The sequence below is a fragment of the Zootoca vivipara genome, chromosome 10 (genome assembly GCF_965207765.1).
Source record: "Zootoca vivipara chromosome 10, rZooViv2.hap1.1, whole genome shotgun sequence".
NCBI classification, from domain to species: Eukaryota; Metazoa; Chordata; class Lepidosauria; order Squamata; family Lacertidae; genus Zootoca; species Zootoca vivipara.
Genome location: NC_142593.1, coordinates 44,419,879 through 44,434,086, shown reverse-complemented (window position 1 = coordinate 44,434,086; position 14,208 = coordinate 44,419,879). Strand labels below are relative to the sequence as shown.

Genomic DNA, 14,208 nt, shown 5'->3' with positions numbered 1-14,208 from the left:
TAGAAACTGGGTTGGCCTTTCTGATGAGCTGTTTATTTGTATTACGTAGTTAAGTTTTAACAGAACAGAAACTTTATTCCCCAAATCTATGTCAAGTGGACTCGAGGTTATGGTCAATTAATGCTGAACACAGCATGGCGAGGCAGCAGGCAATGCATGTTGTACTACAAAATAGCCCCAAAGCCACCTACATTAGACAGGATTTTAATTCTGTATTCCAACTATCACAATATGCACCAGTGGGGATTGTCTGAAACCAGAATTACATAATAGCCCTAAAACTGCCACTTTCTGAAGCTCTGGATTTTCCAGGGAAGTTCTTTGAAGCTGGAGAAAGCTTGTATCATCCAGGCATATCTGGAGCGTGGCCTCCTACACTCTTGGTTGACTTCTGAAGTCAAATTTACATCTAAGGCTGCATTCACATGGCAGCTCATTCCATTTCCCCCCATTTCCTGTCAATTTCCATATCACATTTGAGCTTTCGCACAATGAAGTCACTTCTGAGAATCTAATGGAAGTTTAGTGCTTATTTTCTTGTTAACTGGTTCTGGAAATAATCTGTTTGCAACCTCATTAGCCTAGAGAACTAAAGGAGTAAACATGATGGAATTTGGGGTGGTATATACTGGCATGCTGTTCTTTCCTGTCCTTTTCGTGGGTGAAGAGAGAAGCAGGCATGTGTGGAAAGGGCAGGGGAGTAGAGGCATTGTCCAAAGGCTTTCATTGTTGGGCCACACCATGCCCACTGGTGTGAGTGAAATTTAGCGTGACATGCCAGTCAAAAAGCCACAGCATGCAACAGGTTCTTTTGTGTGAAAGGAATATTAGAACATAGGACAGAAGTAGCAGCATTATAATCAGGAAAACAAATACAACATTCTTCGCATCTGAGCAGTGCTGGATTTATGTATAAGCTAAACAAGCTATAGCTTAGGGCCCCACTCTCTTGGGGCCCCCCCCCAAAAAAAAATTAAAACAAACAAACCTGGATGTACATTTTCAAAATATAAGATAAAAAACAAATAAAATAAAACCTACATACAGCAACAGTGTTTTGTGTTGTGTAGGCTCCTATTTTGTTATGTTCAAATGGCTTTAGATACCTATTAGGTCCATAAATTACCGTATAGCATATATTCAACACAAAAAAACAGTGACAATTTGTTGTTGACAAAGGACAGCTGACATATAAAGGGTCCCATTACTGTCAGTAGCTTAGGGCCTCACCAAACCTAAATCCGGCCCTGCATCTGAGGAACAAGGATACAGGAAGCAGCTGAGAGAAAGCCACTGGAAACCTTGTGAATTTGTGGAGCTGCCTTACAGCAAGTCATGCTATTGGGCTGTCTAGCCCAGCCTTGCCCACTTCAGTAGGTGGTGACTCTCCAAGACCTTTCCCAAGCCTACGTCCTGAGATTCATTCAACTGGAGAAGATGAGTGTCAAACCTAGGCATTCGGCATGCAGAATATGTGCTCAACCCCACCACTGATCTTCCTGTGAGGCAAAAACACTCAAAGGGGGTGCAAGGCAGGGCCAATGAGTGGGGTGGTCTGAGGAGAGACAGAAAAGCTTGGAAGGTCACATTTCACCCTGAGCCGGAGGGTCCTGTCCCCTGGAATAGATTGCCAGCTCATGTTGGCTGTCTCTAGACTCATAGAGGGATACCATTGCCAACTGATAGGGCCGGCCCTAGCATGCAGCAGTTGAAGCAGCATCCTCCCGGGGGCACTATGAAGCGAATAGAAGGCAAGAAGGCAAAACCTAGTGTCTGAAGAGTGCAGTAACAGTTTATAAAAAAAAATATTGACTGTAGTAGGGAGGCACCAGTTGTGACCCACTTCTGGCAGCAAAATGCCTCAGGTTGACACTGCCCACTGTCCCTAATTTTACTGAATCCTTACTATTCAATATTTTTATCTTTATTTTCTATATTTTAGCATTCTGATCATGTCGAGAGGCACTGTCATGGGATTTTCATAAAGCAGCTTCTTGTGAGAGGAAAGGCACTCCACACTAGGACTGTGTCCTCTCTGGTGCATCTTGAAAGAAGAGAAGCTGGCTTTCTTCAAAGGAAGGACACTCTACACATGGCCAGAGAAACTCAGCTAATGGAAAGCAGGATTGGCATGGCATTGAACCCCCATGCACATTTGGGCTGTGAGAAGAAATAGCCCTGAATCGGAAAAGCTCGGTCTTTGAAATCCAAGCTGCATGTAGAGGCCCAGAACAAATGAAGTCACACAAGCTGCAAATCCAGGAGTGACCCCGGACGGCTCTTAGTCCAAGCAGCGTCCTTCATGCGCTACTTCAAAGTTCATCTTGGAGCATTTCATGGCCCCCAGTGTGCAGAGGTTGGCTGTCATCCTTCTGTGCCGAACGTTGAGGCAGAACAGGTGCTCCTCATTTGGCGGGCACTGGCTAGGGATCAGGCAGAAGCATGTATTGTGTGTCTCTGCAAGAGAGAAACGGGTTTTTGTTTCACTCAAATGGTACCCAGGCATGTTAAAGGCTGGAAATATTAGAGAAGCAAGACAGAAATACAGCGTCTGGCTGGAGTCTCTTCCAGCCCAGCTTCGAGGAGCTAGGGATTGAACTTGGGACATTCTGCATGCCATGCAGATGCTCTGCCACTGAGCTACGACTGTTCCCTAGGAAGTCCACAGCTCCTGACAGTAGGAGCTGCCAGGTCAAAAATTTAAAAGTTGTCTTCATTTCCTGGTCTTCTGGAGATGTGCTCAGCTCACCCACTGAGAAACAATGTACTAACTTGTGTTAGCTTATTATACTTCAAAGAAAAGAGTCGATTCTCTTTCACACGCCAGCCTCATTCTGACCTCTCTGCACACAGCCATTGTCCTTCCCTTTCTTGGCTGAACCGGTCGGTGCAACAGGCCAGCCAAGCAACATTTCGTAACCTTACGGGAAAAGCCATGGTTGTTTCTCCCTCGTTGCACAACAATGCTTGAACAAACAATCCCACGGGGATTTCACTCACTTCTTAGCACAGGCACACACTCAGAAATATACCAGATCGTTTTCATAAAACAAACATCACTTTCCCTTCCCAGCTGCTGCTATTTGTACAGTACAAGATGGAGCTTTCGACTGTGTGTTGGGAGCTGGAAGGAGATCACAGCTCTACTGGGATTTCCAAGACGGATAACATTCTTTCCCTCTATTGGCCATGGCTGGCATAGGCTGTGTTGGGCACTTGCTGCAGCTTAGTTGGTACAGCAACCTATAATCTTCTGTACTTCCCAGGACAGAGCAGGGCTGTGTAGAATTATTAAAACAGCAGAGAGCATTATTGGCTGCTCACTCACCACCTTAGAACAAATTTACACCACCAGGTGCCATAGAAAAGCACTAGACATATCAAGAGATCCAACGCACCCTGGTCACCATTTCTTTCAGCTCCTGCCATCGGGACGGAGATATAGAACAATGCAGGCAAGAACGAGCCGTCTCAGGAACAGTTTCTTCTCTAGAGCGATTTTGGCCTTAAATGGAAAGCCTGGACTTTGAAGTCATCTTATTTTACTTGTTATTTTGTATCATATTTACTGTTTTTAATTAGGTTTTTATAATTTTGGATTATGCGGAATGCTTTATCGGAGTGGATGTAGCAACCGAGTAATTTCGTTGTTCCCGCAAGGGGACAATGACAATAAAGATATCTTATCTTAATCCAGGGGTGGGGAACCTCCAAGCCTGTGGGCCAGTCCATATTAGCCCACGGAACCATTTCTCCAAACCACACCCACCCACCCACCAACTGACATCACTAGTGGCATCATCTGATGGCTGTGTGGGTGGGTTGGCTGTATATATTTGGCAGCTAAATGAGCAGAATTTAACCCCTCACTCATTAGAGGGTTAAATCATAGAATCGTAGAATTGCAGAACTGGAAGGGACCACGAGGGTCACCTAGTCCAGTCCCTGCCCAAAAGAGTCCAATCTTTTGCCCAGCTCAAACCCACGAACATGAGATTAAGAGTCTCATAATCTACCAGCTGAGCTATGCCAGCGCTGCTCAGTTTGGCTGAATTCCATGCCATGGAAACTCCTGCTAAAACCCAGGTTTGGCTCACGGAGCCAAAAAGTTTCTCGCCTCTGTTTTAATTGGTTCATCAAATTAATTGGCTAAAGATGCAACTGTAATTGCTGCAAGTGCGATCGCATTAGCCCAGAGCCACTGCAGGACTGAGGAGTCAATGCTTACCCAGGCAGCTCTCCCAATCATAGCATGTGTCATAGCCACAAGGTTCTTTCTTTATGCTGTTTGCGGACATTTTGGCCCTTTCCTTGGCCCACCACAAGTCCGTGTCACTAAGGCAAGGGCCGGCATGCAGGAAATGGAGCAAATCCTCTGCAAGGCATTTTTCTGCCAAGTACTGACAGCTGGGCTTTGTAAGGGTTTGTTCAGAAGCTGCATCCAGGACGCAAACATCTTCAGAGTAGTGGCTGCGAAAGCACAAAGAGAAAGAATTTAGTGGACAGTAGGAGGCGTGAAAGGAGAAGCTAATTCTAGTTTTGTCCCCATATTCCTCCCGCTGCACAACAAAAAGGAGGAACCTGACAGCTAGTGCCACCTTCTGAATTGGTTGCAAAAAAAGAGGGCAGGTTGAGGTTAGTGGGGCAGTGCCCTGTTTGCCCGAATGAACCAGGAAGGAAGGAAGGAAGGAAGGAAGGAAGGAAGGAAGGAAGGAAGGAAGGAAGGAAGGAAGGAAGGAAGGAAGGAAGGAAGGAAGGAAGGAAGGAAGGAAGGAGCCTAGATTCCATCATCTTTAAAGGGGGACTGTAGAACAGTTGATTGTAAATAACCTGAAGCCTGCTCAGCACATTGGAGAGATTCAAGGAGGCAATGAATCTGAAGTCTGGAATGTCCCTAGGCTTATCAGGCAGCTTTATGAGACCAACATAAATTTGACATGGAGGCAGATGATGCTTTGTTTGTTCTTCAGAGTGTTGAAAGAGGTACATGAGAAGCATAGTTGCTCGCTGTGAGTACAGTAATCTCTCACCAAACAGGTTTTGTAGTGGGTTTTCTTTTTGGGTGGGTGGGGGGGCAGCAGGGTAGTGTTTCAAAAACTTATTTGACCGTGGATGACAGTGGAACAAAAGAAATGTGTGTTTACATCAACACCTCTGCCATGCTGCTTAATAGCTATTGTCTGTTTCTTTATTCGCATATGTATATGCGATTCCACAAGGCGTGAAATCTCATTGAAACTTCCCACTCCACATAAACAAGTTTAGAGCTATACATATTTCAACATGTTACATGGGGGGGGGGCAGGGGACGAAGCTTTCCTTACCCACAGTCCTCTGTTGGCGACAGGCACACACACTGGGATCCAGCCTGCTTTTGGCCTGGCCTGCAACTGCCTTGAGCTTGAGAGTGACCATCTTGGGGCGGGGGACAACAACCAGCAAATCATTATTTTCATGGGGCTCAGAAACACAAATCCTATTGCAGATAACATAACACATGAAGCTATTTTATGCTGAGTAAGACCTTTGGTCTATCTAGCTCAATACTGTCTGCACTGACTGGCAACAGCTCTCCAGGGTTTCAGGCAGAAGTGTCTCCCTGGATATGCCAAGGATTGAACCTGGGACCTTGTGCAGGCAAGGCAGATGCTCTGCCACGGAGCTTCAGTCCTTCGTCTGCATTGAGCATTGGCAGACGTAGAGATTTTACCTTTCTCACAGGTGAGCAGGCTCCAAACAGGAGGCTTCCAAGATGGGCCTTTCCCACAAGTGTATTGTCTGTGGCCACTTAGGATATAGGTTGCTGGGCAGCTAAGTTGGATGGTTTCCCCAATGCTGTAGTCACTTTTGAATGGAGAAATGGATACACTAGGAGATGCTGATGGTCTGAAACAAGAGGATGCTGTAGCAAAGTAAAATAATAAAATAAGCATCTTGTGATAAAAAGCCTGCAGGTTAAATGTGCAATTAAAGATCCACTCAAATGTTTAGTTATCCCTTTACTCCAGATTCAACCAAACAGTTGCACTAGCAGAAGCGAGAGCAACAAGTCCCACTAACAAAATGGGGCTTTCCCCCTTCTCCTCCTCCTCATAAATTGGCTTCACAGGGGTTGGGAGAACCCACAACAGATCACACAGTGGGAGGGGGGAATCATTCTATCTGGCATGGATTTTTCTGGCTCTTACGCAGGCAATTGACAGGCCTCTGTGCCCATGTTTGATCTGGTAGGCAGAGAAAGAACCGATACCCTACAAGGTTGTATCCACTCAAACAGACAACTTCAGCTTGTTCGCCAACAGCATAATAGTTCTTTTCATTCTGAAATCGAAAGGGAGAATTGGTTTTACTCGCTGAACAATTGGAACCAAGTTTTAGAAAGTTTTGGAATCACAACTTGGATTGGTAACATGAAAGCTCCTCCACAGAACCTTTCTTCAGGATATCGCTAGCTCTTCCGTTTATTTGGGCAAATGCCCTCCCATCCTTCTACACAAGTACTCCCAGGGAAGCTAGTGTATCCAAAAAGTTCTCCACTGTTCATTTATCTGTGCAACAACCCTGTAAAGTAGGTGAGGCTGAAAGTAAGCGAACGGTTCCAGTGAGCTCCATGACTGAGTGGGAATTCCCAGGAGGACCTCCCAAATCCTAGTCTGATAATCTAATCTCAAAAACATTAATGTTTTATCTCCTCCTGGATAGCCCAGTTGGTTATAGTGTGGTGCTGATACCAAGGTTGATCCCCATATGGGACAGCTGCATAATCCTGCATTGTAGGGAGGTGACCCAGATGATCCTCTATGTCCCTTCCAACTCTTCAATTCTATGATTCTATCTTAAAGGCAGAATGACTCTTCAAGCATTACACAGTTGCAATGATGTAATGAAGAGCCTGCTGGATGAGGTAGGAGGCCCATCTTGTCCAGCATCCTGTTCTCACAGTGGCCAACTAGATACCCTCAGGAAGCTCACAAGCAGAACCAGAGCACAAGAGCACTCTCTTCTCCTGAGATTTCCAGAAACTAGTTCACAGAAGCACAATACCTTTGACCTTGGAGGTAGACAGCATGGTTAGCAGCCATTGATAGCCTCATCCTCCATGAATTTGTCTAACCCTCTTCTAACACCATCCAAGTTGGTGGACACCACGGCCTCCTGTGGAAGCGAGGTCCACAATTTGACCCACCGCATGAAGAAGGACTTCATTTTATCTGTCCTAAATCTCCCAACATTCATTGGATGTCCAGGAGTTCTAGAGTTATGAGAGAGAGAGATAAGCTTCTTCTCTATCCACATTCCCTCTGAAGAATTGTGGGAAATTAAAATGGCAGCTCTCAGCTGCTCATGGAACACTGCTGGTCCTGCTGCCAACATGGATGAGAAATCTCAAACTGGTCCACTAAGGCAAGAAGGGGCCCTTCAGAGGCCTCTCAGGCCATCTATTTGCTGAAGACAGGAGCAAGAGCAAGCTAGGCATCAAGACAAGCTCCAACACTCACCCTGATGAATCCATGTTCTGGAGAGTCTGGTTTGAGGCATCCAGATTCAGGCTGCTCAACTAAAATATCCCTCTCCTTTTTCTCGTCACCATCGTTGAGACACAAGGCCCCCCTAGAAGAAAAGAACCACGGAATTCATGCAACCTTTGTTTGCTTACTAGAACCACCAGGAAGACTCTAGCTCTCTTCCATGTTCTTAAATATTAATTTAAATAATTGTCACAAAGACACCAGTCTCTAGTAACCTTCATTCTAAGGAAACCAAAAACAAGGTAGGTGCTTCTTGCAAAAAAAAAAATTCCTCTCACTGCTCAGAGATTTAGGTGGACTGTCTTCACTGAGAAGCAATTGCTTTTCAGGGTTCTGGAGCCCTGTCTTCAGAGATATAGCCTTACCTTCCAAGTCCCGGACTGCAGAATCCGGGACCGGCAGCCATGTGACACCAGAAGTTGCATCAACGTAACTTCCGGTGTCGCTTTGCCCTTCTATGGGCACCAAAAATGGCCGCCGCCGGCTTCAAAAGTAGCTTCTACGCATGACCGGAAGTGCGGGGCGACACCGTCAGAAAAAAATGGCCACCGGCAGGAGAAAATAATGGAGAAAAACGGGAGACGAAGTGATACGGGGGACCACTGGGAAAAGATAAGTAAAAATGGGGGGTTCCCGGGGAAAACGGGGTACTTGGCAGCTATGCATAGCTGTCAAGTTGTCCCTTTTCTCGTGAGGAAGCCTATTCAGCATAAGGGAATTTCCCTTAAAAAAAGGGAGAACTTGACAGCTATGTTCAGATACCAGGAATCAAATCTGGGTTTTTCCATTGTCTCTTTATTTGTCACATGCAGCACTGTTTCTGTTCCACCGTAGATCATCTTCTGCCAATGACTACATTGTTTGCCTCGCTGCCTGCTGTGGTGGACTTATCTAATTTAATTAATTATGTAGATTATGTAACTGGCATTGCCCTTACATTATTCTACCTTTTCATTTCAATGCAAAGGAGGCACAATGCAAATTGTGTGTATAATAAATGATGTATTGTTTGTGGGATGAAAGTAGCAACAAAACCAATCATACGCACCAGATTTATTTCTATCCCAGACATGGGACAATTAAGTGAGCATTGGCAATTTCCACTCCTGGCTCCATTTTCATTGAAATTCTGCAAATAGGGAAACTGCAGAATCCTGACAAATGGAACTCAATGGAGCTACAGCCCTTCCCACAATTAGCCCTTCTAGTTCACTCTTACTTGTCAGCAAATATGGAGAGGTAGCATTCTTCCTCTTGGGCCCGTTCACCTTCACATGGTTTCCCTCCATTTAGCGGTGAAGGATTGTCACACTCGCGGGTCCTATATCTCTTATGGGCAGCATTACAGGGACCCCATTGAGACCAGCAGTTCCAGTGACCATCCACGGTGACTGAAACAGAAGAGAAACCCCTAACAAGCCTGAAATAACCACAAGATTCACTGAAATGTTACACAAGGTGAGAGCAGCACATGCCTATACCCAGCGCTAACAACAACAGCAACTCTGGGCAGCTTCCAACAGAATATTAGAAACATGATAAAACATCAAACATTAAAAGCTTCCCTAAACAGGGCTGCCTTCGGATGTCTTCTAAAAGTAAGATAGTTGTTTATTTCCTTGACATCTGATAGGAGGGTGTTCCACAGGGCAGGAGCCACTACTGAGAAGGCCCTCTGCCAGGTTTTTTTTTTTAATGCAACACTGGTACTTATGTTTTCCTAAAAGTGTTGTGGGTGCCAGCACAAAATGACAGCAAAAGACAGCAAAAGAAGAAGAGGAGGTGATGGTACCCTCTACTGGTGAGCACCGTCACACAAAAATTCTTCTTCCATCTCCTCTAGGTGCTATAGCAGTATCTGCACTTCCCTGCATTTCTGCCATGGTATCAGAACCATGTGAAGCTGAAATGTTGTGGGGAGGGGGGGGTTGTTATATTTGCTATGACATTGCTGTTTTATTATCTATATATATATATATATATATAAAAATGTAAACTGGGCATGTGGGTTACTATCCACTTTTCTCCGAAACTGCTTCACCGATTGCGTTCAAATTTGAACACAACATCCAAAGCGAGTGTCCGAAGGCTCTTATAAGGTTTTCAAAGACAGATGCCACACCTCCACCAGGTGAAACCCCCAAAAACCCCTGTTCCAGAATTGCAGTTTTATTATATTATTATGAAACTGTTCTTGCGGTGGTTCCCTTTTCTTTGAGCATGATTCTTTTTGCGGAAAAGCAGCATGCAAATAAAATGATGAAGGAATATACCGGATTTGTAATCAGGCGCTTTCATCTCACAGTTGTCGCCGTAAGTACCAGCCTGGCATACACAGAGGCATTCGGTTCCGGAGAGCACAGGCCTGCCATTGTTGGGGCAGGGAGAGCATCGGCAGGGGTCAAATCGCTCCGCGTATTCCGCAAGTGCTTTCCTGAGGTTACGCCGTTTAGTCGCCGCACACGGGAAGTCTTTCACCAAATCCAAAATGGGAGCCAGCTAAATGAAAAGAGCCTTGTGGTAACATCAAGTCCTAACAAGTGCCGTGCATCTTTATCTCAGGAATGGGGGACATGCGGTCTTCAAGATGCTGTTGGAATCCAACGCTCATCACCACCTGCCCAAATGGCCAGTCTTCAGGATGATGGGAGCTATTTTAAGGTTACCAGATTTTTTTTTCAATGAATCCGGGGACACTTTTCAACTTCAATGGATTTTGTATGGGGGCTGATTTGTAAATCCAGGGACTGTCCCAAGGAAACAGGGATGGCCTTAAGCTATTTGTTTTGTTCATAAAATTTATACAGTGCTTGATTGTTAAAAAGGGGCAATAAACACTCAGAGTGGTTTACAAAGAGAATAGTAATGTGGTTGGAGTCCAACAACACCTGAAGAATCACATCTCTCCTTAGGTGCTTTACAAAGTTAGAAGGACACAGGGAGCTGCCTTAAACCAAGTTGGACTGTTGTTCTACCCACCTCAGTAGATACCCACCAATTGTCTATACTACTTGTCTTTATCTCATGGTTGGTTGCTCCTAGTGAGTTGTGGGTGCCAAGAGGAACTCTACCACCATGCAGATGTCTGCTCAAAGATTAATAAACAGGTCCCCCCAAAACATGTTTGAGCTAAAAGCAGATCTGAAAAGTTTGAAGAAACCTAGTCTACACTGTCTGGTTTCAGTCCCAGCTTGAGATACAAGGGGTTGAACCTGGGACCTTTTGAATACAAAGCAGATGTTACACAGCACTTTAACTTTATTTTGTGACCAGAATATCCATAATCAGATCAATAAATGCTTTTCCCAGTGTGAACCGAGGACCTATGTTCATGTCTTTGTGGGCAAAAAGGATACATTGCTCCATTGCTTCTGCTTTCCCACCTCAAAATCAACAACGATTGGATTGTCTTTGGTCGATTCCAGCCAATTTGTGTACACGGCATGCTCTGGGAAAGATCCTTTCTTTTCCCAGGCAAGTGCTGCAGCGTATTCAGACCTCCCTCCTTTTACTAATGAGATAGACTTTTCAGAGGACTGAAGAAAAGAACCTGGAACAGATTTGAAAGGAGTGGTTTTTGGTTACCAGAGCAATGCTCAAATTCACAGCATCTATTCAAAATCGAGGCAGGTGGTGGTTTGCAGAAAACCACCAGAAAGAATGAAAGATATACCGGCCATGACAAACCCATGTGCATAATTAGGTCTATTAGGTCTCTCTGTTTGGTCCATGAAGCCATTTTGACCAAGCCATGCTCCCCTGCTTGTTTTCTGTCATCATATATTATGTCAAGCGTGGGTCAGCTTAGCTGAAAATGAGGTTTGTTTTGAAGGCAACTCTGACGGTCAGTGCTTGAGCAACATAGCAAGTGCTGACATGATGATTGGCACTTGTGATAACACAGGGTTTTGCATGCACCAACTATCATCTGAACGTTGGCAAATACCACGTCCTGCAAATTGCAAGCTGATTGTCGCTGCTTGCAGAAATGTTGTTTCTTTGCCCGCACAGTTTAATTCCAAACTGTGCGACCAGAGAAAATGGGTTGCCTAAGTTAACATCACTGAAGGTCACCATAGTGAATTAGAGAAAAATCTAATTAGAGAAAAAACCCACTAAACCCAGTGTCACGGTCCTGCATGGACCTGTACAGCACCACTGGATGTTTTACGATCGATTGATGCTGCACCAATGACACTTTGTATCCGCAGCTGCAGTTTCCCTCTGGCTGCCAGCTGGATACTTGCACTTTATTCAGATAACACAGAGCAGGATAGGTTTTAAATAACAAGTGGGTTTTATTTGTTGGTACAGAAGCGTGTGGTTACTGAAGCATAAAGTCATACATAAACTTATAACTTTTACCCTATACCGGCCTATACCTGCTAAATTAATTACCGGCCTATACCTCTTATTAAACCACGCCACCAGTTTCACCTCAATCTCCTATCCTGTGTTCCTTTCCCCCAATAATCCACCTAGCTCTCTGACTCTCACTGACACCTCCACCTCATAGCTGCCAAGTTATCCCTTTTTTAAAGGTAAATTCCCTTATGCTGAATAGGCTTCCTCGCGAGAAAAGGGAAAACTTGGCAGCTATGCTCCACCTCCCTTCCACAATTCCCCCACCTCCAACTCCAACCCCAACTGCAACTCAACTCAACTGCCCTAACTGCCACTGGGAAGGGTTTTTTTATACCCTGCCAGCACCTGCCCCTGAGGGTTCTAAGGTTCCAAACTTAACCCCTTACTTGCTCAACCTTCTTCCTAAATAGGTTCGCCACACCCAGTGAGGTCAGTGGCTGTGGAATGCTGACCGACTGTTGGAGGAGAAGTAATCAGTAAACCATGTGGGAGGGGTACTGGAATAGGCTTGTCCTGAACAGGAGCAGGGCAGACTGCAGTATTACATCAGTGCACCAGAAGAATAGAGACTTATACACCAAAGAAGGTCACTGGGTAGGGCAGATGCAAGTTCATTTAATTTACATAGTGTATGGAAGATGCAGGATGGAGCTTTCCACGATATATTTCATTTCTTGACTTACGTTTCTTCCTTTATTAGCCACTTGTCAGCTGAAACGGTCAAGATCAAACTAGAGTTGACATGCATTTGACGCTCTTTTTTAAAATAATAATAATAATAATAATAATAATAATAATAATAATAATAATAATAATAAGTAAATAGTATTTGCTAAGGGAGGTATTTCCTCCTAATGCAAATAGCAGCTACAGAAAAAAATGAGGTTTCCAAGGACAGCAGCAGAGAAAGGGCTAAATTCCTTGACCATGTCTGCTTCAGTTAACCCTCCCCAAAAGCAAGTGATATTTGCATTTTTTTTAAAAAAAAAACTTTCACATTAGTCTCTTACAGTGCTTTGCAATCATGAACATTTGGACTATTCCAGTGCAGAATTTAATGGGGGTTATTTTTCAAAGAATGAAAACAGCCAAATCCCTTGATAGCAACATGATGCACTCTTTGCAAGTATTTGCCATCGGAAAAACAAAGGATATTGAGGTTATTGCTTATTCTTATTATTTACCGCGACACACTCCGAGACAATAGGATCGTTAGAAATCCACTATCCTTTATAGCTACCTTCATGCGTCTCACTCATTCTGTTGTTGATGCAATTTGTATGCACTTTCTTTTTCTTCCTGAAAAAGACACGCCTCGTTGTTTCTGTCCGGACACACTCATTTGCTTCTTGCTCTGTTAAACCTATAGCGGGGAGAGAAATCATTTCCCCAGTACTTTGAAATTCACAAAGCAACTCAGCGTTCATGTTATTTTTACTTATTGTTCTGCCTTGCAAACAACACTGTGGGACTAGCTCACTGTCTCTTTCCGAAGTGGAGAGCAAATGTTGTTCATCAGAACTGGCTAAAACTGGTCAGTGCATCTTAGTGAGTTAGCAGAAGGAGCAGCTCCTAAGTCTGGCAGCATTCTACTATTACAGAAAAATAACAATATGTGCCTGGTTTGGAATCAGAATCCCAGCAATCTTAAATAATGCAAAACAACACAAACCTAAGCTGGTTCTAGACACATCAAATAAGTGTTTCAGGAAAATGCACTGTAAACCGTGTATGAGAAATCGTGTTGGTGTCACAGTGTTATAATGCATATAAAATGGTTTCTCTTTACCAATCTAGCCTCAACTAGGGCCAGGGCCTTTTCAGTATTGGCCCCAACTTGGTGGAATGCTCTTTCACAGGAGACCAGGGCCCTGCAGGATTTGTCATCTTTCCTCAGGGCCTGCAAGACACAGCTGTTCCACCTGGCCTTTGGGTTGGATTCAGTCTGACCCCTGTGTTTTCCTCCCTCATGGTTTGGATTTATGGACTACTTAAAATGAGGCTGCATTTTAAATTTCAATATTGTATTTTAATCTATATTTTAATTAATTCTTTTCTTTTCTTTTATGTCTTATTGTAATTTTATTGGTGTTAGCCGTCCTGAGCCCGGTTTTGACTGGGGAGGGCAGGGTATAAATTATTATTATTATTATTATTATTATTATTATTATATTATTATTATTATTATTATTATTATTATTATTATTATTATTATTCCCTAATGAGTTCTAGGGGTATGCTTTGACCACAGGATTCAACAACAACTGTATGTGCAGCTTTGGGGAGTAGTAGGATCTGTTTCAATGGTGCTCTC

General features: G+C 44.1%; 1 protein-coding gene across 7 annotated transcripts in view; it reads right to left on the bottom strand.

Annotated features, from left to right (window-relative positions):
- Positions 1–11: 11 nt before the first annotated feature.
- LOC118077204 (complement component C6-like) overlaps positions 12–14,208 on the bottom strand; it is a 30,448-nt gene continuing 16,251 nt past the window's right edge. For all 7 annotated transcript variants that reach the window (XM_035100692.3, XM_035100689.3, XM_060280315.2 and 4 more), the window contains 10 exons: positions 13,135–13,257; positions 10,913–11,079; positions 9,803–10,028; positions 8,749–8,920; positions 7,500–7,611; positions 6,189–6,321; positions 5,711–5,902; positions 5,325–5,415; positions 4,229–4,470; positions 12–2,457 (listed from right to left, as the gene is read on the bottom strand). In XM_035100692.3, coding sequence (XP_034956583.3) covers positions 2,282–2,457; positions 4,229–4,470; positions 5,325–5,415; positions 5,711–5,902; positions 6,189–6,321; positions 7,500–7,611; positions 8,749–8,920; positions 9,803–10,028; positions 10,913–11,079; positions 13,135–13,257 — 1,634 coding nt within the window. In that variant the 3' untranslated portion in view covers positions 12–2,281. The remainder of the gene's footprint in view (positions 2,458–4,228; positions 4,471–5,324; positions 5,416–5,710; positions 5,903–6,188; positions 6,322–7,499; positions 7,612–8,748; positions 8,921–9,802; positions 10,029–10,912; positions 11,080–13,134; positions 13,258–14,208) is intronic.